At 47.4% G+C, this 27,557-nt stretch overlaps 1 protein-coding gene across 2 annotated transcripts in view; it reads left to right on the top strand.

Annotated features, from left to right (window-relative positions):
- Positions 1-27,557, top strand: part of LOC144110489 (pancreatic triacylglycerol lipase-like) — a 102,743-nt gene that overhangs the window by 33,183 nt on the left and 42,003 nt on the right. For both annotated transcript variants that reach the window (XM_077643425.1, XM_077643426.1), the window contains exons 2-3: positions 12,912-13,195; positions 27,406-27,552. In XM_077643425.1, coding sequence (XP_077499551.1) covers positions 12,912-13,195; positions 27,406-27,552 — 431 coding nt within the window. The remainder of the gene's footprint in view (positions 1-12,911; positions 13,196-27,405; positions 27,553-27,557) is intronic.

The raw sequence follows: 27,557 nt of genomic DNA on the forward strand, positions 1-27,557 counted from the left end.
GCGACCATGTAATACATGCTTTCGCGACTCCTGCCCGTAACTGTCAGCAGTTAAAATGATCTACTCTGTGACATCGCCGAAATCCTGGGTAACAGTGCGTTTCGCCAAGCTGCTAACCGATCTTTTTCTTTGTAAATGCCTCTCACCTCGCTATAGTTACCTGCTTTTTGGTGCTTGTATACTAAACTCTTTCATCGTCTCACTTCTTTTAGGCAGCGCCCTCAAGCCATTAAGGTAAACAAATAAAAATACCACAAGCAATTTGGAAGCACTTCTCTGTAGAAGACGCCGTACTTGTATACCTTTACTAGAGCATACTTGCGGGTACAACGAACAGAGTTATGAAATAGTGGTCATGATAGTGCGGTAAGTTCGTTCATATCTGACGAAAATTTATTACACCCTAGCGGTCGAGCTTATGGTCTGAAACACTGGTCAGGCAATGTTCTCAGAACATGCTGGCATTCAGCGCTTTTGCGTCGATTGGATAAAACACGAGATGATGAAGGGTTCATCCGCCTGCAGCAAGCATGGAGTTAAACGCGAGGGTTCCAAGTAGTACTACGCGGTTCCGGAATTCTATCCGGCATACACTACGGCTTTCGTACTTGCAAAGAGTGCTCGCAAAGCACTCATGACAAGTACAAGACCAACTGGATATCTTGCGGTGACGTCATTTAGAAGGCGCAATTTTTCAGAGCAGAGCGTTTTCTGCTTTTTTTTATTTAATCGACTTATCGTTACCTGCTCGGAGTTTCTTTGCGAAAGCTGTGAGCAATATGTCCCAGAAGCATGCCCACGGCGTAACGTTCAAGAAATTTACAAAACTAAGCCATAAGTTTAAGTTCCCAAAACACATCCTTAGCCAAAAGTGACCAAAATGGGAACAGGTTAAGCTAATCAGATGTTAACCGCGCTGCCAAACCCATCCATCGTCTTCTATCTCTCCATTCGTTCATTAACAACTGCTAGTACCTCCGAGACTAATTGCAAATGGACGCTGCCACAATTAGGCTCCCTATAGGCTAACCGTCCTTCACGGTGACTAAGCTTCGCACTTAGTCCCGTTCTCGCGAGTTTTGCCTCGGTGATCACGCCTCCCCGTATATTTCAGCTCAACCGCGGGCACGCCTCGCCGTATCATTCCGTTCAACCGCGGGCACTTTCTGCGGAGATCGTTACGTAAACAAAATAAATAAATAAGTGGAGGTACGTGAGAGCCGCTGAGTGCCGATGATTTCTGCGTTCCGGTACAATGCGTATGCAGCGCGCATGCAACTTTGTTCCGGGTATACCAACGTGCTCGGCAGCAGCCGCGCCCAGGGTGCGCTAAGGATCGGCTGCCGGCCTCGATAACTCTCGCAATCCATTATCGCCTCAAGCGAAGGCCCCGTCTGCTCAGCTTCCCATAACAACGTCTGGTTAAGTGTCCCTCACGGCGGGAGTGGCGGGGAGCGAGTCATCAGAAGCGCGTCTGCATGCGACATCAGCTCAACTAACCTAGCCTAACCTCAGCGAGGGCTCTCTTCGACCTCGCCAGTGCTTCGTGAATGCATAAACTGCCGCCGGGGGGCGTAATCTAACCGAGCTCCGATAACGTAGAGCTGCACGCGATTTCGTGGGGCGATACAAAGGCTCGCTCAGACCTCCTTAACGGAGTGTCTTTGGGGCATCGCTTGAAAAGAGGCGGCGGCAACAGTCAGCTTTCAATGCATGCATGGGTGTGGGCCCCTTCTGTCGGTCTCTGAACGCGTGCGAAGGTTGAACCTATCGGACCGAGACGTGAGGGTATAGACTCTAGGCGTTTCCTTGGGCGTCGCGCGCCAGTCTCTAACTGCATTCTCCCTCCTTTACCGGGAAAAATGATGGGAGCAACGCTAAAGAGGTGCTGGCAGACGTCGTTGGGACCAAATAGTCCACGCAGACGTCGAACTGCGCATAAAAAAAAAACGAAAACCAGGCAGTGAAGCATTCCGTTTCTACTTTCCTTCTCACCTGACTACTGCAAAGCGGATGTGTACCTACCAAGAAGCCTTTCCCGCTAAACACGTCTTCGGTGCCAGGCTTTTATGGCAATGTTTAGGGCAACAGCCAGACGTAATAGAGCTTTTCTTTCTTTCTTTGATTAACCGCTGCCGTGGCTCAGCCGCGAAGGTCGCGAGACCGAATCCCGGCTGCGACGATCGTATTTCGATGGACGCGACTTGCAAACACTCCCGCGGTTGGTCTAAATCAATCCAAAGCCGTCCACTATACGGCGTCCCCCAAATCTTGCGTGCATCTGCGGGACGTTACAATCTCCACAAACCACTGCCTTTCTTCAGTTATTCGTGGACAGCAGATTCCCGACTCTGTTATTGGTTTTGAGGAAGAGAGAGAGAGAGAACTTGGAAGCAGACGAGCATTTAGACTTAAGTTTCAAGCTAGATCTCTTGACCCTTAAAAATGGTCTATAGACTTCTTATAGACTCTATTGCTCTCCGATAGATATATCTGTTTTTCAATTCACAGTCTATAAAATGTCTATGGACAAAAATCTACTACTGAAAGTGTATGGCCATAAATCTGTAGATTGTCCATAGACTGTCTATAACATTTGTATTGCCTATAGGCTAGTATGTTGAATATTTCCGCAGATACTCTATACACTTTATAGACAAAAGTCTATTGACTGTCTATAGAGTGTCTAAAGAAATGCTTTAAGGGTTGCACTGCGCACGCAGTAATTCCCCCAAGTCCCGCGCTGGCGCCCTCACGAACTGCGACCAACAGTTCTGTCCCTGCATTGCGTCGGCAAGCAAGAAGCTATCGGAAGCCGGCAAAGCTTTCTGTGCAAAGAACTTCGGATCCCAAGTTCGCGAGCGCGTGTCCGCTATTCCGCGTTATTTGCGCAACGCGACATTGCAGCAACTATCCCAACCACAAAATGGTGCCCGGTTTTGGCGGACAGAGCTTTATGATGATGATGGTGAGTTTTAATGGCGCAAGGCCACCTCTGGCCGGAGACCGCACGAAGTTTTTTTTCTGCACAAGGTGGGGTCCACAAGGTGGGGTCACAGGCCCAATTTCGAAGCTTTTCACCCTTAACACCCTTTTCAGCTTTTCACTGGAAACCAGTGTGGGTACCCGGTGACACTGGGGATCGAACATCGCACCTCCCATTACGAGGCGGGTGCTCAAACCATTAAGCCACTGCTGCGGTATAAAGAAGTTTTGTAGCATAGCGCGGTAACAGCAAGAACGATGAAAATGAATGTTGGAATTACTTACCTAAATTTTAAATTGCTATTTTTTCTTCCCTTTGCTCTTGGAGGTTCTCGATTCATCTATCCATGACGGCATGCAAGTCACGCCAGCTGACGCATGCTTGACTCGAATCATGCGTGCTTATCGAGCGTCTATGTGAACTCTAAAATGACTGCATAAACCTTTCTTTTGAGCACTCTTTTGAACCCTTTGAGCCCTGTGCTCAAATTACTCGTAATCCTTCGTGGCATTAGTGTGACGTTTGTTTTCTCATTGAGAGTGAATGAATGAATGAATGAATGAATGAAAAAAGTGGGTCTCGATCGTCTGTTGTAGGCCGCGCGAAATAACGACCGATCTATAAAACTTGAGTTGTGCTACTTAATTTCCCTGCGCCATTCCAGAACGCTGATTTGCACAATGTATTACCTCGGGCGTATAATCACCTTTCCACAGTAGAGAATATAATCGGCGCAAATTAGAATGGAATTCTCGGATCAGACAAACGATACTTCTTTTTTTTTCTTTTTTTTTTCCTCGAATGCAATACCGATGCTTGTCTCGTGCGGTTTTTTCCCAGACATAATTTCTGATCCCAGCCGAGGAATGTCAGAGCCAGAAACAAGAGCAAATTTATCTCCGGGACTCACGACGCTCGATTTGGAGAACGCGACACGACATCAATGCATACACCTCTTGATATCAGGCTCTGACGCAGCGCGTAAGTTCAGAGGTGCATAATGGAAAGAAAAGAGAAGTCCAAATTGCCATTGATCTTTACAGACAAGCACATCGGAGGGATTTCCATGGGCTGCATTCGAGTGCGACCTCCTTGCGCGGCATGACCTCACGCACTCCCAAATGGTTACGCACACAGATATTAACATCTCTGGAGCGGTCGGAGCGAGCACAAGTAACGGCCCGCGAGATAGCGGCCACGCATTCATTATCGGAGGTAAAAACCAGTCAGCCATCAACGCAGGGCGTTTCCACATCGAGCCCCGTTCGACTACAACGCTATAGCAGCGCTCACGAAGGTCGAAAGAGGCGCGGAATCACGTCGACAGAGAATATCGCAATAACTACTGACTCGGTAAGGAAAAAAAAAAAAACTGGACGTCTGCATCAATAGGTATCTGAATGTGCACGTTCTAAGGCATCAGCAGAGTCATCGGCGGTATAGCGATAAAACGTTACGAATTACGTCATTACTTCACAAGCTGAGGACTCCAGTCCTCACTCGAAGGGGTTGGCGTGCAAGTTGAACTCGTGAGACGAGTGCACGATCAAGAACAAATCGCAGGGTGCTTGCTTTTCTGCTACCGGTGCGGCAGCCTTCGTACAACCGTCTCGCAAACGCGTATACAACGAAACGAACGAGGAAAAGAGGGTGTTCTGCCTTGCAGACGTCCCGCCTTGCCCCCTCGACCTCCTCTCAACCTTCTTTCAGAGCCCCACGTCGATGACGTCACGGGCGAACTAGGGCAGACGTGCGCGCATGAGGTCGTTATCGCCCCCAGACGGCCAGCAGAAATTTCCGTAGTAGGCATATGGGAACGTGCCCCGCTCTCGCTGCGAGATCTCCGCGAGATAAGATGGCGTCGCAGGAGAAATTCAAGGACAGTGGGACAGCTCGGCGATCGACCGACGCAGGGAGGGGCGGAGAAAAGGCGCCAGGAGGCGCTGACTCGACCTCTTTCCTACAATACCGCTTGGCACGGCAGTATCCTTGCCCGCGCATTGAACACGAGGTGCGGATGAAAGCGCAGTGATGCGGCTCCGTTGGTTCACGCGAGCTGAGAGGCGAATGCAGCTTGGCAGCGGCGGGAGATTATGGCGGAAGCTAACGTCACGAAGCGATCATCGCTTGCACGTTAGCCAGGGGGGGACTAATTATCCTTGCGAGAGTCAGGCTGGCGGTGAAAGGCAAAGAGAGGGCTTCCACGAATTGAGGACAGCAGTGCGAGTTTTCGGTTTCTTTTGTGTTTTTCAGGGTTGCTGCGGCACATGGCACCGAACAGCGCAAGAACTAAGCTATACAGGCAAGGGATGTTGGATGTCTTAGCCGTCAAACTTAAGAAAGAGGTTAGGTTAGCCTGTACTGTGGGAAGGCTGCTGAAACGCTTGAGGTTTAAACGCTCTGAATGCGAGATGAAAGTTCTTGACTGTCGTATCACAAGAACTAAGTTACTGCGAGCCGAGTGAGACAAAATTGGAAAATTGTAGCTCGGATTTACAGCCTATTGCAGGGACTTCAGTGCATTGGAGGGAAACAGCGGAGAACGATTAATATAGGCTGCCTGCGAATAAGATACATTTACCGGCACATTTTTTTTTTTAATTTGGAACAGTGTATGAATTTCTGGTAGCGTCATAATTCATGCTCGCACGCTTAGATCTCATTCGAATAAAACCCTTGCGAAAATTTCAGTAGGCCGTCTATGGAGGGCTTCTAGTATCTATGGAAAGTATGAAGATAGGAATGATCACCATAGCGCCGCCAGGAACACATGCATTCGTATATGAGTGCAGACCTCGTTAAACATAGCTGCAGAAAAAAATTGCAAAATAAGCAATGAACGAATGAACTTAATAATGAGGATGGGCTTTGACCGGTCAGGGAAAGGATTAAGGACGAGAATTTGTGGTGGCTTGTGCACGATCTCGCATCACTGTCTGGTCTATGTCTACGTCCGGTCTAGGTTTTTTTTTTATTCTTTCGAGCCGTTCGCACCATCCGAAGGAATAAAAATTAAAGAAAACATCTGACTTCTTATACGTCGCAATGAATGCATCTGATGTTTTTCTGCACTTCTTGTATACACGTAATATGAAGCAAATGTGCTTTGGAGAACTGTTTGTACAGCATGGCTCCACCAACAGGCTCTACAAGCTTTTCAATGCAGGTTTAGCCTAATCAATACGCAGTCATATCCACCGTTTCGGTGAGTGCCGATTCTGAGATTTGGCGCACCAACCCCCCAGTAATTTTGGACATGCAATCAGTGTCGGGTGCACAAAATCATCACATATTTCCTGGCTATCGTTAGGATTTAAAATCACTGCGCATGCAATACACGTGTAGCTCCCACCACGAAATATATTCCACTTCAGAACCGTTTATAACTATGTAGCCTGTACAGTGCTGCTGACATTGTGGTCATAACGAAGCCAGTTTTTTCTTGCTTGCCGCTTTCAAACCCTCTGTCCGACATATATTTGACGTTGTTCACTACAAATCACGTGGTTGAAAAGTCAGCAGTTGTGGCGGCCCTTTTAGGTCACATCTGCAGTCGCCGATTTTTTTGTTTTCTATTTCTTTTCTTTCAGTAGTGCCTACAGAGACCCTCACAGAATCCGTGCCCCAGATTTACGCGAGGTAGAAGTAGAAATTCAAATTTCGAAAAGGAGCAAGTTGACCGCAAGAACTACTGCACAAAACAAGCAAAATACAAAACAAACGCCCAATGAGACTGCGACTTAGTACTCATGTACAGGGTGATCAGCTCTTAGGGTGAACACGCGAGCATGTGGCCACGCCCTTCAGAGTGACTGTGCTTTCATCGCGGCCGCGCATCGCAGTACAGTGGCACAGGCACAGAAGGACGTCGAGGTGCTTCGCGTCGTCTATACTGTGTGCTGTGTGCTGTGCGATGTCAGTGCACGTTAAAGATCCCCAGGTGGTCGAAATTATTCAGGAGCCCTCCACTATAGCACCTCTTTCTTCCTTTCTTCTTTCACTCCCTCCTTTATCCCTTCCCTTACGGCGCTGTTCAGGTGTCCAACGATATATGAGACACATACTGCGCCATTTCCTTTCCCACAAAAAAACGATTTCAATTTCAAAAAATAGGCTTATTGTTTTATCTCAGGATGTTTGTAATTTAATGCCCACTGCCCTGAGTTTTTTTTTTTGTTAATTGGTTTTTGGGGAAAGGAAATGGAACAGTATCTGTCTCATATATCGTTGGACACCTGAACCGTGCCGTAAGGGAAGGGATGAAGGAGGGAGTGAAAGAAGAAAGGAAGGAAGAGGTACCGTAGTGGAGGGCTCCGGAATAATTTCGACCACCCGGGGATCTTTAACGTGCACTGACATCGCACAGTACACGGGCGCCTTAGCGTTTTGCCTCCATAAAAACGCAGCCGCCGCGGTCGGGTTCGAACCCAGGAACTCCGGATCAGTAGCCGAAGTTCCCCTGCCCTGAGTACGAAATTGTGACTACGCCCCTGAACATATTCCGCGCCATTGGCCTGCTCCTATCATGATAATGCCAGCATAACACAACGAAAAGGTTGGCTGAGGATAATATAAACCGCAGAGCAAACGTTGTTAACTTCCTGGTGCGCCCGACCGTGTGCCAAGGCGACTCTTAACAAAGAGTTCTTTGTATGCTCTGCGCCTTCCTTTCAAGGTAAATGCAAGTCTACGTTTCTTTGAGCAGCGACTCGATCAATTGCTTCGCTAATAACCCCATTGCCACGCACTTCCGCACTTGAAGCATGGCCTCAATTGCTAATTTTTCGTTTGTAAAGGATTTCTAAAGCCGGTGGTCCTAAAAAGTATTCTGCTCACGCAAGCTCTTCGTGACAAGAGGCATTAGCGCAAGTAAAGCAAGAAATCTCATCTAAATCCGCGAAGGACGAGCCTGCGAGGAATCTCTTCAAAACCGAGAGCTGAGATCTCATTTTCAATCTGAAATTGCGATATCCGCTAACATTTCCTCTTGCATGTTTTCTAGATGATTGCACCGCGCCCGAACAAAATGTCGCCGAAGCGCTAAGGTAAAAAAAAAAAACCTCCTCGCAGGACGGTTTCCACTGTTTAACGCCATGTACAGCTACAGCTATTGAGGCATCTATACTTGGACAGTGACTTCATATCTGTATATAGTCATGTATATGTGACTGGTAGTCTCAGGAAGTCATGTATATATGACTTCATATATGTATATATGTACAGTAACTTAAGAACGCAGCGGTTTTTTGCCGTCAAAGCACAACCTTCCAGCCAGTGGCGTCGGCCGATTCTCATGACCCTGCTAGAGTGACAAAGCAGGGAGCGGTAGATGAAAGGGAATAATCCCTTCTCTCTATGGTCGGAGATGGACCCATCTCTCCATTGTGGCGCCGTTCCCCGGCATTTTCAAGCTAGCAGGGTCGTGAGAATCGGCCGACGCCATTGGCTGGAAGGGGGTTCCTTTTACGGAGAAAAACCGCTACGTTCTTGAGTTCTATCCGACTATATAGGTATAGAGTGCTGTTACTAGTTTTTCACACATACCCGTTCTTCGACTGGCGCTCGGATCCTCTCCAGTCCGGCGCTCTACAGGCGCGCTGCTGACCTCCTATTCGGGCGGTGCGTTTTGCAGCACCCGCCGCAGATGGACCGTGCTACATTCCTCCTCTCCCTCCTCCTTCCATGGTAGCCACCCTACGATAGTTTCTATAACAACCACTCTCCGGTTACGCCGACTACTTCTACTACTAAACAGACGCGAAACCGAGGAAAGGACGTTTAACAGCTGTCGCTGTAAAACATCATGGCCATCGCGACAGATCTGGGTTACTCTTCTAGACCAAACGGCGTGCCTTTAATTTCCACTTTACTCATAATTAACGCATTTTTAAACAGTTAAAACTCAGGTTATTGCGAATTTCTTTCTGTTCAGTTTATTTAAACTAGCCAGCCACCAGTAACCTCATTAAGGTGGTGGTTTCAGCTAGTTGGTGTGACAAAAAAGTGACATAGCGTGAGAGAGACGGTACATTCGCTGTCCCTCTGTGTACATGCGTCTCTTACTGTGTACCGTCTCTCTAGCGCTCTGTCACTTCAGGTTAAAACCATTTAGACCTTGAAGGTTGATCAAGCGTGGATAGTTGTTGCTGCTTGCCCTCTGTCCAGGAGTGCTGGAAGGACAGCAGCGTTCTTTGATTGCTGCCTTGAAGAACTTGGCTGAAATCTCATTCATTCGAGACTTTCTTGAACAGCACATTGGGTGTTTCCAACTGACACAGCTTTCTTTTCCGGTCGTATGGTTTCTTCATGCCCTGAAAAGGCTTACACAGCTTGACGTCACTGGCCGATGTGAACGGAACAGTTGCAATTATTATCCGTTTGAACGGAAAAACATGGCCAGAGCGAAAAGCTTCGATACTTTTGTTTGCAGCCAATGGAAAGCTTACAGCTTTCACGCTGCAAGTCGATGACCAACCCGAGTTCACACTGCCATCTGCGATTCATCCTCAGTACTAGTTGGTAGAACAAGTACCCCAGTCTGGAGGTCTCTTGGGATGAATTCCATCGAATAATAATAATAATTGGTTTTTGGTGGAAAGGAAATGGCGCAGTATCTGTCTCATATATCGTTGGACACCTGAACCGCGCCGTAAGGGAAGGGATAAAGGAGGGAGTGAAAGAAGAAAAGAAGAAAGAGGTGCCGTAGTGGAGGGCTCCGGAATAATTTCGACCACCTGGGGATCTTTAACGTGCACTGACATCGCACAGCACACGGGCGCCTTAGCGTTTTTCCTCCATAAAAACGCAGCCGCCGCGGTCGGGTTCGAACCCGGGAACTCCGGATCAGTGGTCGAGCGCCCTAACCACTGAGCCACCGCGGCGGGTGAATTCCATCGAGTGAACAAAAAAACTGTCTCAACTACAAAATGCCTGGAAAACCTGTACGGTTCTTATTTTTCGCAGACTCTTTCTCCTCGGTCAGGAGGATATTAATTGCGATTATTTCCTTCGTTAAAAGCGGACACACACCCTAGGAGTTCACCTAGACACAATCCCGGCTGCGGCGCAGAATTACAGCGCTTAGCTTCAGCTTGGCGTTCAAGGAGAGTAAAAAAAAAAAACGACGCCATGGCAGGTGAGAGCCGCGCCGAAAGTTCTCGGCCTACACCTCGCGTTGCCGGCCTATCGCAAACAGACGGCCGACTGCACGACAGCGCCGCTTGGACAGCGGCCGTGAAACTGTGCCACCTGTCATCGCCTCGAGGGAGAATAGGAAAAACCGGCTGCTCGCGTCGACAGCGGCTATGAAAATATTGACGCTCGTGTCAGTGCACGGCGTCAGCTCCATTGCTTCGAGAGGACACAGCCCGTATAGTAGTGGTCGGCAGGTTGACTTCAAATTCAAATTCAAATTCAAATTTATTTGCCACCATGGTACAGATGATGGCGGGGACCCGTAGTAAAAGCTGCCGTTTGACAGCTTGACAAGGCCACGGGCCCCCACTTTGACAGCAATACAGTAAAGAAATAAAGAAAATACAATACAATACAATAAAGAAAATACAGGAAATACAGATAACAAAAAAATACATATAGCAGAGCTGTTTATCCGGTTACAGTAGTCAGCATAAAATCAACAGCATTGTCCTGGCTGGAAAGAAAACTTACAATGATGGTGAAAGAAAGAAGAATTAGGTAGACAAATCACAGAAAAAAAGGTTAGGTGTAGTGTAAAAAAAAAAATACTCGAACAGTTTGTGGCGTGTTGTGTTTTGGAGATCAATATCGTTTTGTGCGAGTTTGTTAAGAAGTCGTGGTAGTTTATTTTCTAATGTTTGATTACCATAGAACGTTCTGTATGTTTTTACGTTTCATTGTGCTATATTTCTTGTGCTGTACATTGCATCTCGTTTTTCTAAACCAGCTAATTTTGATAGAAAAGATATGTTCTTCAAAACCTCGTTTTTCACACACTTGCTCAGACGATAGTCATAAAGCTTAGTAATTGGTAGTAAGTTATACTTTAAGAAAAGTGCGGCCGTATGGTAGGTATGCGAAACATTTTCAACAATTCTTAGAAATTTTTTCTGTAACAAGTGTAGTTTCTGAAGATTGCCTGCTGTTGTTGCACCCCAGGTTAAATGGCAATAGCTGAAATGAGATTGTATCAATGAATTATATAGCATTAGCATTACATTTCGCGGCAGTATCTGACAGCTCTCGTATCGCCAGTATTTGTTTAGTTTTTTTTTGCAATTTTCTTGAGTATTTACCTAACACTGCTCTCTGTGAACAAATAGATCAGCTACTGACCAGCGTTTAACGCCAAAGCGTTAAAGGCCCCATTACGCAGAAAATCCGCCGTAGGCGTTGTCAGCGATAAATAGGGTGACGTAGGGTGGTCCAGGAAGCCGCCCCCGGAGAATAAACCAAGGTGGACAGCCTAGGTCACGTGACCTTGTTGGGTCATCACAACCTACCCACTGGATTGTGAGAAAACTAACCACACTGGCAGGTGACAGTTAAATTAATGGTTGATCGCAAGAGTTTGCTAGGGAAGAGAAACTTTGGTCGAACAAGACTCACCGCTGGCAGCACCTGCCATCGCAGGGCAGTGGTGCATCCCTTAGCCGCTGCGCCAGTTCAGAAGGAGTGCTATGAGACCTTCTAGGGACCTATGAATGTGAAGTTTAGAATGACCAATTCGGCATGTGTGGGCATTAACTCATCAACGCTATCGCGTCACGTCCTTAAGGCGGAGCTGAGAGTCCCCTCCAATTTTTTTTTCACGGGCTGTCTCTCTTTGAGTGCGTCCTTCTTTCATGCAGTCCAGTTCAGTTCGCATTTATTTTCAACTCACATGGGGTTAAATGAATACCTGACAAAAAAAACTTTAACGACAACTTAACGTGGTCAGGGAGAAGGGAAACCGTGTTGGCGAAATGGTTCACTGCTTACCCGCAAGCGGTGTATGCTTGCCACACACGACATCAGGGGGCACTGCATTGATAGCGATTATAGTCGGACCCAATAAATCCCCCCCCCCCTTGCTATTGGTCGGTACGACCTGTGACGTCATGGCCGATGCCCGGACCGGAATTACTGTCGCCGAGTCAAGTATCGATGGCGATGCTGAGCAATTAGAACGAGACGAAAAATTAAAAATATAAAAAAAATGGTGCACTCTATGATGCCTGATCGCAGGTTCACTGGAGAAATCTTACCAATCAACAGAGCGTCGGAAGATGGTTAGAAGACGTTGTGATTAGTCCTTGCGAAGCAGGCTATACGAAAAGTCTGAGAGCTCTGTTCAGTATCATTGACAGTGCACTGACTAGTAACGAAGTTTAGCCGCGGTTCGGCAGCTAGTAGCACCGACAATATGCACTGGTGAGATTAAGTTTGATGACACAACACAAAAAATCATGCCCTACAGGGCGTGATTCGCTCACCCATTGCTAATAGTTGAATCACTTTTCAAGTCCAGCTTTGTCGGACAAAAATTTTGAAAATTGTAAAATTGTAAGACACTGTTACGGAAATATTGAAGGTAATGGTCCATTATTCTGATATATAGCAAAAGTTCCCTTTTAAACTGTTTCCATCGATCGCATCGAACAGCTAAGACTGCATAGAAAACCAATGGGGAACGCTTTTGACGATATCGAAAACGTGAATAGAAAAAAAAAATACAAGACTGCCGTCGGGTGATCTACGGATATATCGACTGTTATAGTGAAATCTTACATTATATAAAAAAGCGTTAATAAACGGTTTCCCGCCCAAAAGTGCTTTTGTCCAGAATTGCTGGGTATGTGTGTGGTAAGGAGAAAACATTTTCAGGCGCAAACTGGCGCGCAGTTTTTGCAATGCATTTCCGTGTTAAAAACATGTAGTGAAAGGAGTCGTTTCTTTCTGCCCTCAGCGCCCCCGAGCGGCAACAGCCTGACGCGGTGCTACGGCAAGTACGGCTGCTTCTCGGTGGGCGAGCCGTTCCTGTCCATCCAGCGGCCGCTCAACCTGTTCCCGCTGCCGCCAGATGCCCTCAACGTGCAGTTCTTCCTGCGCACGCGCCGCAACAACGAGTACTACCAGCGCCTCAAGGCGGGAGACGCCGACAGCTTCGCCGACTCCAAGTTCGACAGCACGCGGCCCACCATGTTCATCATCCACGGGTACCTCGAGCACGGATACCTCAAGTGGATCCTGGTGAGTGCAGTGGGCATGCCAACGTGCCTTGCCACCCAAACTTCCTGGAGGCTTATTTAGCTAATTAGTCCCTAAGCATTAAAGCAACACTTATTGGTATCGGTAGAGAGAGAGAGAAAAAAAACATTTATTGATCTCTTCAGTTCATGGGGGTAGATCTCCAAAGTCTGGGGGTAAGGGTCGGTTGCTTCCTGCCACGCCCTCTTCGTCAGCAAGGTCGAGAGGTTTAAGAAGGTCAAGGGATCTGAGAAGGTTGAGGGGCCTTAGAATGTATGGGTTCTGAGAAGGTACGGGTTCTGAGAACGTAGGGTTTCTGAGAAGGTCGAGGGGTTTGAGAGGGACAAGCTAGGTCAGGGGGTCTGAGCTTGCCAATGCCACCTCCCACTGTCCGAGGGTCCTCCTGTTTAGACAAAGAGTAGCGAGTAGCGAAAGGCGGAATGATATCGCCTCCCCCCCCCCCCCCCCGGGATTCCTCAAAGAATAATTCCCATTCGTCATGCCCCACGTATTGAGCTATTGAGATATACTATACTTATCTCAGTGTCTTCACCACCGTTGAATTTCGCCTCTACCGAAATGCGGTCGCCGAGCGCAGAATGAAATCGGGCCTACAAACCAGAGGGATTTGCTTATCATGTGTAAAAAAACAAAAAACAGCCGAATTGTCAACTTCTGGCATTTCAGCGTTTGTGAAGAATGGAAGCGTGCAGAAGAGCGGCCTATAGCTTGCTCCGAAGTCGGCTGACTATGCTGTGCTGTAACTTCTAGGAAATCAAGCAACAACGCTGCGAACCCAAAACGCAGGCAATACACAGATACGTTTGCCACGTCTGGCACTTTCCGTGGTCCTTCTGCTGCGGAACTTGGTCAAAGTTCCGGACTTTGTTACATGTATTGTTGTGTTTAGCTTGTGTAGCACGTCGCGACTGAGGTGTAGCCTGCGGTTCACGTGAGGGAATGGAAACGAAAACTTGGGAGATGGCGCAGATGTCATAAAGAATAAATAGCACTGCAAAACTGCATTCTTAATTCATTCTACTCCTTCTTTGTCGATTTCTCTGGAGGTCTAAAAGAGACCGGTTTATCGGTGGTGGTGTAATCACATACATAGCGGGGGCCCTCGGATTTTGAATGCAAAAATGTTGCCTAAGCAGCGTTACAAAAAAATCTACTCTTATTGAACATCAGCCCCACCTTGATGACCTTATTTAGACTTTCTGGTGCCAGCTCATACAGATCTCCTAGCCTGTCTTGACTCCTGGCAGCAATCTTGGTTCTTTGCACGACAGCCTTGCACGACAGCTGGATAGCATTTCATGGCCTTCACAGAAGATATCAAACCTTTAAAGAAACAATACAGGAGCGATCGTACACCAGCCTCTGCAAATCTCCAGCTTAGGCTTACCGCCTCGCCAGCTGTGCCCTGGACTTGCCGATCCTGACGATGGCGTTACAAAGTGATTTAAGTAAATGCGTATGTCCCTAAGTTTGCGGGCGCCACTGGCGGATTAGGCCAATAAGGAAGGTGAAAAGAAAAAAAGGTTAGCGAGTGACTTATGGTTCAAGTGAGAAAAGCTACAAACGGAAATCTGCGCCTATTGAATTCAATAAGTACTCAGATAAGTGACGCGTTCGAAGATAGTTTTTGGAGCCATACATGCCAAGGAACTTCGTAGGAAGTCGCTTGCGACGCAACGACAGTAACCTCTTAAGATATGGAGTACTGATAAAGCGCTTCCGTGGGCGGAGAGGTGAAAATTTTAAGCAGCGAAAAGATTACCATCGCGGATTACTGGGGATAGTTAATGGGCCCGATAAAACTTTGGCGCAGATCTGGAACCCATATATAGTAGAAGTGAATATAAAGCAGTGACTACGCTACGTGCAGCAACCGGATTAGAGCGAATATCAATGAAGGTAGACACCATATCCAAGCAGCGAAATTAACATCCTCGGTATGCCGCTGTGGAAAGCGTACTCAAAATAAAGGGAATTCCGAAGTTCCTGTGAACGCGCGCAATGCCTGATGTATGAGTGGAATAGATAAATAGCATCAAGTCTCAGCGAGGTAGAGCAGCGAAGTTGGCTTTGAATATAATAATGATGTGAGAAGGAAACTGCAAAAGTGGGTACAAGAGGACGGGATATCGGCGGAGTACAAAGTATCTTCGGACGAGGTCACCGACAGTGGCCTTTGGACATGTCAAAGAAGAAGGGACAGCACAAACCATAGCCTTCTCTAGAAGGTTCTATAGACCTTGATACATCTTCAGTGGTGTAGGTTACTCTTTTGTTAACGGGGCACACAAAGAAAAAAGAACGAACAGGTACAACTGGAAGCTGCCTGCGGAGCATCCCGCTGCTAGAGAAAAGGGGGCTAAGGAATTGCGTTCGCTGCCCCCCCCCCCCCCCTATTGAAAAATGTGTACAGGTTTGAATAGGAGACAAATAGGATTATGGCACATTTCGTTTAACATTATAGGATGAAGCTTCCAAAGCGATTCAGCCTTTGAGTGACTCCTTAGTGGAGGGCTCTGTATAACTACCATTACCCGTGGTTAATTACCGTGCACTTACATCACACAGTGCATGCAACACGTGGGTTTGAACCCGCCCACTACGGCAGCACTTAGATGGAGGAAAAATGTGAAAATTCCGTGTACTGTGCATTGTTAGTGCCCGCTAAGAACCCTAGGTGGTCGAAATTATCCGGAGCCCTCCACTACGGCGTCCCTCATAGACTGAGCCGCTTTGGGACGTCCATCCTATAAAGGCAAACCAAATGTGCCATAATCCTATTTGCTGACGTGTTCAAATATATATACATTTTTCAGTAGGCCGTGAATATAGAACGTTGTCACTTTTTGTGCCCTAGCGCTAGGAATAGATTGGTATATATAGATATCGATTTTGGCCATGAAAACAAACATAGATCTTATGTATCACCCACGGTGGCTGTGCTGGGTGTCCTTCCAGTCTTTGTAGACTTAGCTCTACAAATTCCAAATTCCAAAACAGCAGCTGCTTGACTGGGCTGCCGGCACAAACAAAAGACATAGCCTACAAGGAAGCAGGCAGAGACCATCGCAACAACGGGGCGCTGGACAGACTGAAGGCAAGGCGAAGCACCATCTGGACGCTAGAGCTTGAATTGCGCAGGTCATAGTGGAGCACGATTTTAGTCATCGCTGTCTGGATAAAGCCATGTCAGGAAGACAGCGGCTACGAAAAATAAAACAGGACGTCGAAGTAGTGCTTGTAGTATTTCTCGTTCTGGCTGCACATGCGGTCTTTTGATTTGGGAGTCAGGAGGGCGCGAAGGCTAATTTGAAGAGAACTGCGTTAAAGCAGATAAAGCAAAGTTTTGATCACTCACTCCCCTTTAAAAGAAAAAAATCCCAGCACTTTTACTGTCTAAAAGAGCTTACATGCGCGGTTAACGTTCTTGGAGCATATTTTGTGAAAGTTTGGATGTTTTATAGAAGTTTGAAAGCCACTGCGTGGGCCATCCGACATATCTGATCGTATCTTCAATTGACTCATCCCCGAAAAAGAGATTAATTTCTCCCATGGATTAATTTGTCCCATGGATTAATTTGTCCCAAGGACAAATTGGGATTTGGATATATGGATCAAAATAGTCCCATGAATTGTCCTGGGACAATTATTAATAGATTAATCCATGGGACAAACCCGTGGGACAAATTTGGATTAATTTGGGGTGCCGTTGTCGGGCGCGCGTGTGAGGCAAGAAAACCCCGGAGACTCGATCGGTCAAAGCTTAACCATGCGGAAAAAAATCTCTAGCAAAATCTCCTCTGCTGCCATCGTCGATGTCAGTGATCCATACGACACTGCTTCGGGAGTACGGCGAGTGGTGGAAAAAAAAAAGCGTGCTGCATCTGCGATACGCAGATGCCGGTGCAAAATGTCACCGTTGCGCTTATGAAAGGTACTTCGAAAGAGCTTCGAAAGTGCTGCCTCCATTTCAGACGGATCGAAGTAACCCGCCTCTTTCCAATACCAGTCATAACCAAGGCCATGCGGATGGCGAATCGATAAAGGTGCCCACAATGATTCATTCTTAATTAATTTGGAAGGGAGTCGTGTACGGTGAAGAACGGGCGAACTTGACATGACACTGTGTGCATACGGTTTGTTCCAGTGATCAGAAATGGCGGCAGCGAGAGCGTCGGGCACGATAGGCGGTCATAGGTTAAAGGGAACAATTACTGTTTATGGCCTGCCATTTCTCAAACGCATCGACAGCTAGTCTGGCTAAGTCGTACGCTCCCCTTGTCTGCTAAGGGGGACACTTTCAACACTACGGCGCATTTGCCGTCTGACATCCAATAACGCGATAACAGACGCGATCAAAGCCTGAAGTTTGATTCACTCCTGTCGAATCTGTCTGAGACACACAGATGACGCGAGCAGACGGAGGAAACATGAAAAGTAAATCACTCCTGTTCCTAAGCAGTAGCTCCATAAACGCCGATCGATGGCAGTCGGAGAGGGGGACAGCAGAAGATAAATTAAGCATCTCAGGTTACTTTTCAGTGTCCACCATTTTTGGACAAATATTTTGAATATTGGAAAACTGTAAAACCCTGTAAGGTACTGGAGCGGAGATATTGAAGTTAATGGTCCATTCGTTCGATATGTAGCAAAATCTTTCTTTTATAGAGTTTCTAGCGCTCACATCGACCAGTTAGGACTGTCATATAAAACCACTGGGGAACGCTTTTGGCGATAGCAAGAGCGTTAATAGCAAAAAAATTCTGACCTCCCGACGGGAGATCTGCGGATATACTGATTGTTATAGTGAAATCTTACAATATATATAAAAAAAACTGCGCTCAGAAACTGTTTCCCGTTCAAAAAATGTTTTTGTCCATAATTGTTGGGTATGTTATTATTTGTCTAAATAGTCCCACAAAGTAATCTAAGCACAGTTATGTATACCTAAAAATTGCATAAATAAGTATCCATAAGCTTGAACTTAATGGAAAGAATAGTTCCGGCTTCGTAGGTTCATTCTTTCTGATCATGATGAATTCAAAATGTGGACACTTTCGGCTCGAGAACTGCGGGCAGAAATTCTTGGGGAGCAGCCCTTAAATGCGCCGTGCGCTGAAACCGCACACCTAAGCGCAGAGAAAGTAACAGCAATATATACATGAAATGTCCGAGAGGATACGTTTGACTCTGCGATTTCGTCGTAAGGAAACGACTCTTAAAGAAAGCAAATGCTTCATTCAGCTTTATGTTGCCAGTAGTAGTGATTTCTCCCTCTGTGTTTTCCTCTGTGTTTTGGATGAGATCAAGAAGTTTGCGGGGTATACGGTGGCTGTCGCTGGCAAAGGACAGGGTTAATTGGAGAGATGTGGGAGAGGCCTTTGCCCTGCAGTTGGCGTAGTCAGGCTGATGATGATGATGTGAAAACGGCTGGCTGACGAAGCTGTTGGGCACCAGCCTCTCCGTGCATGTCCATGTAAATTGCATAAACAAAAGCAAATAGGAGGAAGTGAGAAACAAAACTAAGTCTGCGGGTATTCCCGGCGAGTGAATATGTAGTAACTATCCAAACGCTATTTCCAGACACAGCCTCTGCTGAACAGTGCACAAGCTTGGAAGAGACCTGACCTTCCCCAAGGGCTGTATATTGTGAAACATGCGCTCTTCCTACAATGATCACCGTTGTGATTGGCAGCATGGTTAAAGGAATAAATATGTCAAAGTATAAGCTGTCTAAAAATAAGTGTGCTATAAAGCGCTGCGAGCTCGCGCACGGAAAACACGGCGCCAGTTTTCGTTGGCCAACAGCCATGCAAACATCTTCATCGACCGTGTATACCGCTGTTTCCAACCAGGATCTGTTTTGCTGCTGTTATTCTCCATAACGTCGTCCGAAGAATGGGAGTTCCCCCGTTCAGGAAGCTGAATGTGCGCCTGCGTCTTCTTGTTTTTTCAAAGTAACGTTAACCGCAGACGATGGGGCGTCCCCCGACTGTAATAATAGCCTTTTGGTATTACGAAGACAATTGATAGGTGTAGTGCTAGACATCATGCTCAGTGTAGAGGTTATTATCAATACATGATGATGATAGATTCTTATGGCGCAAGGGCATCTGTGGCCAAAGAGCGCCATGGCACAAGGTATTTTTCTTCTACTCAAGGTGGGGTCAAAGACCCGCTTCCCAAGCATTTCACCCTGATTAAGCCGAGCACCAGGCCAGGGGAAAGCTTGTACCCACTGTATCACTGGTGGGCCCCCAGCGGCACAGGGGATCGAACCCCGCACCTCCCGCATGCGAAGCGGATGCTCAGACCATTATGTCACCGCTGCGGTCTAATATCACTACAATACGAACTACCGAAAACCATTCTTAACTACGGGCAGCTTCCAAGTCCATTTGACTCTCTTTTACATTCCCGTCAATGAAGAATGCACCCTACCGTTAAGATGTACAGCCAAGATAATTTTTAAATATATATGAGGCCAGATGAACTGATTAGGTGCTATCCGGTTCACATGAAGCGCGAAAAATAAATCCAGGTCTCAGATGGCGGTGGCTGAGTAAGAGCGCAGTCGATTTTCACTTGAAAGCGCGAAGACCGCAATTTGGAAGAATCATTAACGCCGCCTGTATATGCTCTCGGACAGCTAACATTTTCGTGCTTTTGTGTTCGGGTTTCACTTGTGCTCTTCTTGTTTCTTTCGATGCTCACGGTACTTTCATCATAGAGATGTATCCTTCCAGTACTTATCATTGGCGCTCCGTACACAAAAATATCCTCTGGCCGGCTTTAGTTAGTTGGTACAAATAGCTATAACCTTTTCTATGGCCGTCTGTATAGCTGTAGTTTCAGGCGGACATACTTTTCTGTAAACAGCTAAAAACAGCTGTATGATTCCAAAACTATTGCTCTCTAATGAACTAGATTTCTCAATAGCTGTCAATAAACACCGCTTTAAGTACGTATAAAGTTTTACAAGGACACCCATAGACCATTTATGTATGGGATAGAGTCTCGATTTTGGCGGAACAGCCCGTCAGGAGGCGCAGGACAACGCACTGAGTTACGAAAAGCAAAAAAAAAAAGCTAGGATATATCATTATAAGAAATAAGCCCAATAGCATGGATTGGAAAATAAACGTCACGTGACAAACTCGTCGTTCATATCAGTCGGCGGAAATGCACTTCAGCTTGATTTGATATTAGGAGAACGAATTATGGATTATGCAGGCAATGAAACGAATACCAAGGGAAGGGAACGTAACCGAGTGTGGTAGAGAGTCACGTACGACTGTGACGTCATGAAATTAGCTGATATACTGTCACCACAGTGGGCACAAAACATTCTATTGCAAAATGTCGGCAGCGGCAACTGCCCAGCTGCGCAGGGTTTGAACAGGCGACGGTGGTCACATTTGTGGCTGTCGCCGCGGCCTCGTTGTACACCTGGGTCCGTATTGTAGAATTGTCCACTGACTGCACATGTCCACTTCGGTCCGCGCCGACCGATTGGAGTTTCATTCAATTGCGATGGTGACTGCCCTGCTCTGACAAGTGACCCGTCTTTCCTGCTACGTCATCTCAGCAGAAACTGCGCCTGCCATTATTAAGCGATTGTTACGAAGCATGTGCCAGGAACACTTACGATTTGTATTGAAGCATTCAAAAGCAGAAACAGGAGGCTGTGGTTTATATAAAGGGGATAGGTGCTTATACGCAAGTAACCTGATCCGAGGTGGCGGTGAGCGTTTTCCACTTGCTTTATTTATTTGTTTTTCGTTGAACAGTAACAGAACGCACTTCATTTATTTTACGGGGTTTTAACGTCCCAAAGCGACTCAGGCTATGAGGGACGCCATAGTGGAGAGCTCCGGAAATTTCGACCACCTGGGGTTCTTTAACGTGCGCTGACATCGCACAGTACACGCGTTTCTAGCATTTCGCCTCCATCGAAATTCAACCGCAGCGGCCGGGATCGAACCAGCGTCTTTCTGGTCAGCGCCCTTAAGCAACACATTTTAAGACATGTCTACTGAGTGGAGATTTCCAGAATACGGACCCTGATGGGGCAAAAAACAAGTGCGGGGCTGTACTGCACGAATCCTTACGCAAACCCAGCGTCTGTGCGCGCACTGGTCTCGGGAAATCCACCCGCGCCTCTTACGGCATTGCACGCGCTTGCACAATCGTGCGCTACTGCCAGCAGCGGCACCCGAGACTGGGCCCTCCAGGCAGGAATTTCGCGCCGTACCACGCGCGCCAAACAAATGCGGCGCTTAACTCGGCGGCGCACTCCGGCAGGTAATTACCGCGCGGACGCACGGGTCTGTTGTTACGTTTCGAAACAGAAACGCAGGCGGGAAGGGGGGGGGGGGGGGGCGTGCCAAGCGTGTAAGTTGAGGGAAGCTCCCCCGAAGGGCTTCGCGTTGCTGCCTTTGCGTGCGGTTGTATAGTCTTTCTGCGCGCAAGCGTGCCTTAAGTTGTGGCCGGGCAGGCCGTGGCGTCGTCTGCTTAGGAACCGCCGCGAGCAGACGACGAGGGCTAGCAGACGACACGACACTGACACGATTCACACGCGTGACTGCCCGAAACGAAAATTGCACCCGGGAAAAGTCGGCGAAACATGCATTCTAAATAGGCGGCGCTGTCTGTCGCAACAGTCACGTCACGAAGGGGACGGACGTTAAGCGAATAATAAGCGGGACAAGAGGATATGCGTGACGCGTCTGGCACTTGGGCAAAGCGCGTTGACGAAGCAGCTGAGCGTCTGTCCTTGCCAGCGACGGTAGTTCGTGTTACATAGTGTTTCCGCTTTCTGGGTGGACGAAAGCTGCGACGAGAAAGGAAAGGGAGAAGAAAAGTCTTGGAACGCAAATTTCTGCAGGGACATACATAGTGGACCACGCTTAAGGGGAACGCTTGAGCTAATGGGTTTGCGCCTTGGGCAGCTGGTGCAGTGTTAGTGTACATGAGCCCTGTCACACTGTCGTATGATCACCCTGTCTACGCGACGCGCCCGCAGCTGACACTTCGCGAGCAGCAGAGCTAAACACTTATATGTTCCAGCTAAGTGTGGTTCACACTTCACGTGTTCATCAATACTCGCTAACCGTCTAGTACCGCTTAGGCTCTCACTCTTCTTACATGACCGCACAGCAATAGAAAACTGAAGGCGGCATTAACGGCAGCAGTGTTTCTTCTGCCAAGTGGCCGCTGGCGGGCATCGTGCATGTACAGCGTTCTCTGACTTTTTGGACGCCGGCCGCGGCTAGGGCGGGCGCAAAGGGTCGCGAAAACTGTTCTTTCACCGGCTGTTTCTCGTGATTCGCGTCGGTGGACATGATTGCTTTCACTTCGATTAACTTGCGTTCCTTGATATGTTTCCCAGCGACAGCCAACGTTGCCCAACACGGACTGGCACACGATGTTTCCGCTCGAAGAACTTCGCCAATTTGAAAATTTAGTGATGTTATTCATCCGCACTGGGTAAGGGGGTGGGGGGGGGGGGGGGTGCACATCGTTTTTCTTGAGTTCCGAATGCTCTCTTCAGGCGGTCTTGAAATACCTGCCACACAATGCTTAAATTTATTTCACGGGAACTCTTCCTGTTTGGTAGTGTGTAGTCCTAGGCCGCAACAACGCTTTCCTTATATTTTCATTTTTAGCACGACATATGCAGACGAAGTGGTTTGGACGTCGCAGGGGGGTATTCAAAAGAGTAGACACCAGAAGCTTGGGCGTGTTTGTGCAAATTAAAAAAAAAGGTGAAAAACAGCGCAAACTGTGCGATACACGAAGGGCGATGAAAACACCAAACAATGAGACCTGTGCGTGGGGAATCACGCGAAAAATTCAGACTTTACACAACTGACATTCTTTCTCACGTGTATTTCTTAATGTGGCGCTTCGGACAAGTTCATATTGTTGCCAGGATTTGGCTGCACTCGCCATATCTAACAGGAGTTCACATGACATCCCTAATACGCGTTCGGACGTGAAGTAATAAAATGCCAGCAAAATTGCACCCTTGCCGCTTAGGCAGAGTATTTTCACAGTGGGATCGTTAAGGGCAGAAGTTTATCGTGCAGTCGTGAGCACGGTTCTCTGGTGCATACTTAAGCAAGAAGCACAGACTGACGGGAACAAAAGACAGATTATGTAAACAAACAATGCTTGTGCGGGTACGGGCGTTCAAGCTTTTGTTTACGCTTGTTTGTCTACCTTCCCTGTGCACTGTTCCTGTCCGTCTGCGCTGCTAGCCCCTTACAAAAATTTCTTCACACAGTCTATAGACTGTTCATAGAGTTCTGTCTATAAAGTCTACAGACTCTCTATATACGAACCCTAGAGAACAGCCTATACGCAATAAAAATTCTACAGACAGTCTGTAGGGAATCTATAGATTTATGGCCATACACTTTTACTAGACATTTTTCTATAGACAGTCTATAGACTATGAACAGATGAAAAGAATTAGCTTTAGGAAGGCAATATAGTCTATCGGAAGACTATAGAGTGTCTATACACCATTTTTGTAAGGGCTTGCTCAGCTGATCGACAGGGCTCGCAAGACTGCAAAGGCCACTGGGGCCCTGGACTGAGGGACCCACATACGCCGCGAGAATCCTCCTTAACAATAAAGTTTTCCATTCATTCAAGTACGAAATGGCCCCAATTATCCCAGTACACAGTTCTCTCGCCTAGATGGCGGTGCGGTGTGCTGCAGAACAAAAAGTGACTCGCACGTGTAGAAGAGGCAATGTCACCGTTGACCACTTGTTGCGGCCAGCCACAGGCGGCGACGGGGACCCAGTGTCGTTCTTGGCAACGAAGCAAATCTGCTCTTTGCGTTCTCGCGTCGCCCGCCAACGCTCCGCAGTCGTCACTCTCTCTGCTGGAGCAAAGCCCAACAGTTTCCGAGCAGAGAGCACAAAACCTGAAGCTGCGTTATTTCAGGCGCACTAAATGAGCAAAAAAATTTAAAGGCGATATGAAAAAGAAATTACGCTAAACGAATGCGCTTCGCAGAAAAGGGAGTGACCTCAAAGTGATTGCAATGCTTGTCCGTTGGTGTCGCTCTGGCAGGCGTGCCGCGGCAGAGTTCCTCGTTTGGATGGGGCCGCCGCCCACTGAGACGTAACAGCCCGAGTCTGTTCTGTGGCGTTCGTGTTTCAGTGTTGTGCGTCATCGTTCGAGCAGCAGTTTAATGGGAATGAATTTCTGCGCTTCAGTACACGCGCATTAGCGAATAATAATTATTAGTTTTTGGGGAAAAGAAATGTCGCAGTATCTGTCTCACATATCGTTGGACACATGAACCGTGCCGTAAGAGAAGGGATAAAGGAGGGAGTGAAAGAAGAAAGGGAGAGAGAGGTGCCGCAGTGGAGGGCTCCGGAATAATTTCGACCACCCGGGGATCTTTAACGTGCACTGACATCGCACAGCACACGGGCGCCTTAGCGTTTTTCCTCCATAAAATCGCAGCCGCCGAGGTCGGTTTCGAACCCGGGAACTCCGGATCAGTAGCCTAGCGCTCTAACCACTGAGCCACCGCGGCGGGTGCGCATTAGCTCCGAAAATGAGAACGCTGTGTTATTTCTTCACTGCCTATAACTTAGCTATGGACATTTACTGCACCGTCCCTTCCCTCATAGCCAATTATTTCTACTTTTATAATCAAGTGAGGACGCTGCGTTACTGCTGTGCAATCACAATGCTAACGCAACCGAACATAGACAAAGCAAGCACCGTACAGTCTTGTAATGAGAACAAAACCCACCAGCTTGAGATCCTAATTACCATAACACATCCGCCATCATATCACTACTGCCATAAGTTATGAGAAGTTAGGTCGCCTCTGCGTATCGCGCACGGCGCGTGTGTGTGCTAGTACAGGCAGCCGCAGACGACACGCAACCCTCACCTAAGCGAGCGTTGGATGCAAAGTGAGAAGGCTCGCAAATGCAAGCGCATCGAGGGTAATTGTTTTTCGTGAAACATAAGTAATGAAAATAAGACACAGAAAACTGACATGCGCAATGCGAGCTGGCGAGAAAATGAGCTCTAACGAGGCACAGGGGTGAGCAGGCAGACACAATGCTGCGTAATGCTGACATAAAAACTACCATAAAACACCGTACGGGGTTGAACTCGGTATCTGGAAAGTATCCCCGCAGTGTCGCTTGTTTATATTTAGTGAGTTCAGTTTCCACAAGTCTATATCGTGCCTTGCACAGCTGTAAGCTTTGAACGGTACTGGAAGATGCGTTCAGTAAGCGCGACTGTGTGCAGTCTGTACCCTGTAGTGTGCTAGCCTTGTGTGCTGGTCCTCAGTTTTCACCGCTGTAGCTACTGTCGGCAGTGTCGTCTGTAACCTCAAGATCCGCGTAATGTTTCGGACATGTTTTCGAGTACATAATCTGCATTCGCCAGTGAACGCGAAACCTCACTGATAACAGACGGCACTTCATAGACCGCGACACTGGCTAGAGACTATAGGTCGGCGGCGCACTTATAGCAGCGGTCTGCAGGGCACTGATAGGGTGAGTTCTTGAACTCACAGGTGGAGACGCCTACGGCACTGGAATAGGCGCAAACTGTTTCCATCGTCACTAACTCTCCTTCATGTCCGGCACGACCGCCTTGCGCTTGCATGTGCTCGACGACAATAGTACTCCACTGGTTAATGGGGCTTGATGATTCGAGAGCCACCAAGGGTCTTCAGGGTCTGCAAAGAAACTCTGGCTTAACGCTGATGCCGACCACCGCGGAAGCAGACAAGAAAAGCGGGCGAACGCAGGCCTATAACATGCGCACATCGAGGCCAAAGCCGACTAAGAAATCTAGGCTATACTAGGATACAACTTATAACAACAGCAGTTGCTGACCCTGGGCCACGGTCCGCGGAGTCCTGTACTACTCCGCTAGCCAATCACAGCAGTAAACGAAATCGGCTTTTCGATGTCTGACTTTATTAAAAGAGCCAGGTGTCAAAATTCTAGACCTTATAATTTTTCTTCTTGTGATTAGTCTTTCGTTTAGGTGAGAAGAAAAGTTTTAACAAAGTACTACTTTTTGGTGGTGAAGGAATTATGTGCATTGGTCCCGAATGTGGGCGGAGCTTCACTGCAAACTTAAGTTGTATCCGACTATAAAAGAGTCTAAGATCTATTCCAGAATGCGCATCGCCGGACTTGCAAGGCATTTCATGCTGGCAACTGCTCTCGGTGACTAGTTTTTTGTATTTCCCGCCACTTGAACTGGATATTCTAAAGGCTCTGATTATTTTTTACGTTTCAGGAGAGAAAGGGGGAGGGCAGACAATTGAGGGAAACGTGATATTGCATGGGCCTAACGCCTGATAATGGGCTCACCGTACGGGAAAATGCCCTTTTAAAAATGGTCTATAGACAGTTTATAGACCTCATATAGACTATAATGCTTTTCTACAGATATGTCTTTTTGTCTGTGCATAGTCTATAGACTGTCTATAGACAAAAGTCTACTAATAGTGTATTCCATAAATCTACAGAATGTCTATACACTGTCTATAAGATTTGTATTTCCTTACACTGTTCCCTAGGATTTGTCTATAGAGTCTACGGACAGTCTATAGACTGTCTAAACGAATTTGTCTAAAGGAAGGATCTGTTCACCATATCACCATACGGCTCGCCGTACGGGGGAATTCCCTTATAAAAATGGTCTGTAGACAGTCTACAGACCTCATAGAGACTCTTTTGCCTCCCTATATATATTTAGTTTTCTCTATGCATAACCTATAGACTGTCTATAGACAAAAGTCTACTAATAGTGTATGTCCATAAATCTATAGAGTGTCTATGTACTGTCTAAAGATATGCATTGCCTCAGACTATTCTCTAGGATTTGTCTATACTTATAAACTTTACAGGCAGAAGTCTATGGACAGTCTATAGACTGTCTGAACAGGTTTTTGTAAGGGAAGGATCGGTTCACAACGCATTTGTGCAAGTGCATCACATCCTAAAGTGCGACTACAGGTGAAATCATGGGTTGAACACGACTCTCCCTAGTCAGTGCTGGTATACCCGCTAATCTCTCAGTTCAACAATCGAGCATTATAACGTCAGGTTCAGAGTAACTGTGCTCGCGGATCTGATGCCATGCGCACCCCCTCGACGCCTTTCCGTCCTTCTCTGCCTACGCAGGACCTGTCCACGGAGCTGCTGACCAAGGACAACTACAACGTCATCGTGGTGGACTGGGGCCAGGCGGCGCAGCCCCCCTACACCCAGGCCGTGGCCAACGCCCGCATGGTGGGCGCTCTGGTCGCCGACATGATCATGCACATTCAGGTACG

Source organism: Amblyomma americanum, chromosome 11 (genome assembly GCF_052857255.1).
Source record: "Amblyomma americanum isolate KBUSLIRL-KWMA chromosome 11, ASM5285725v1, whole genome shotgun sequence".
NCBI classification, from domain to species: Eukaryota; Metazoa; Arthropoda; class Arachnida; order Ixodida; family Ixodidae; genus Amblyomma; species Amblyomma americanum.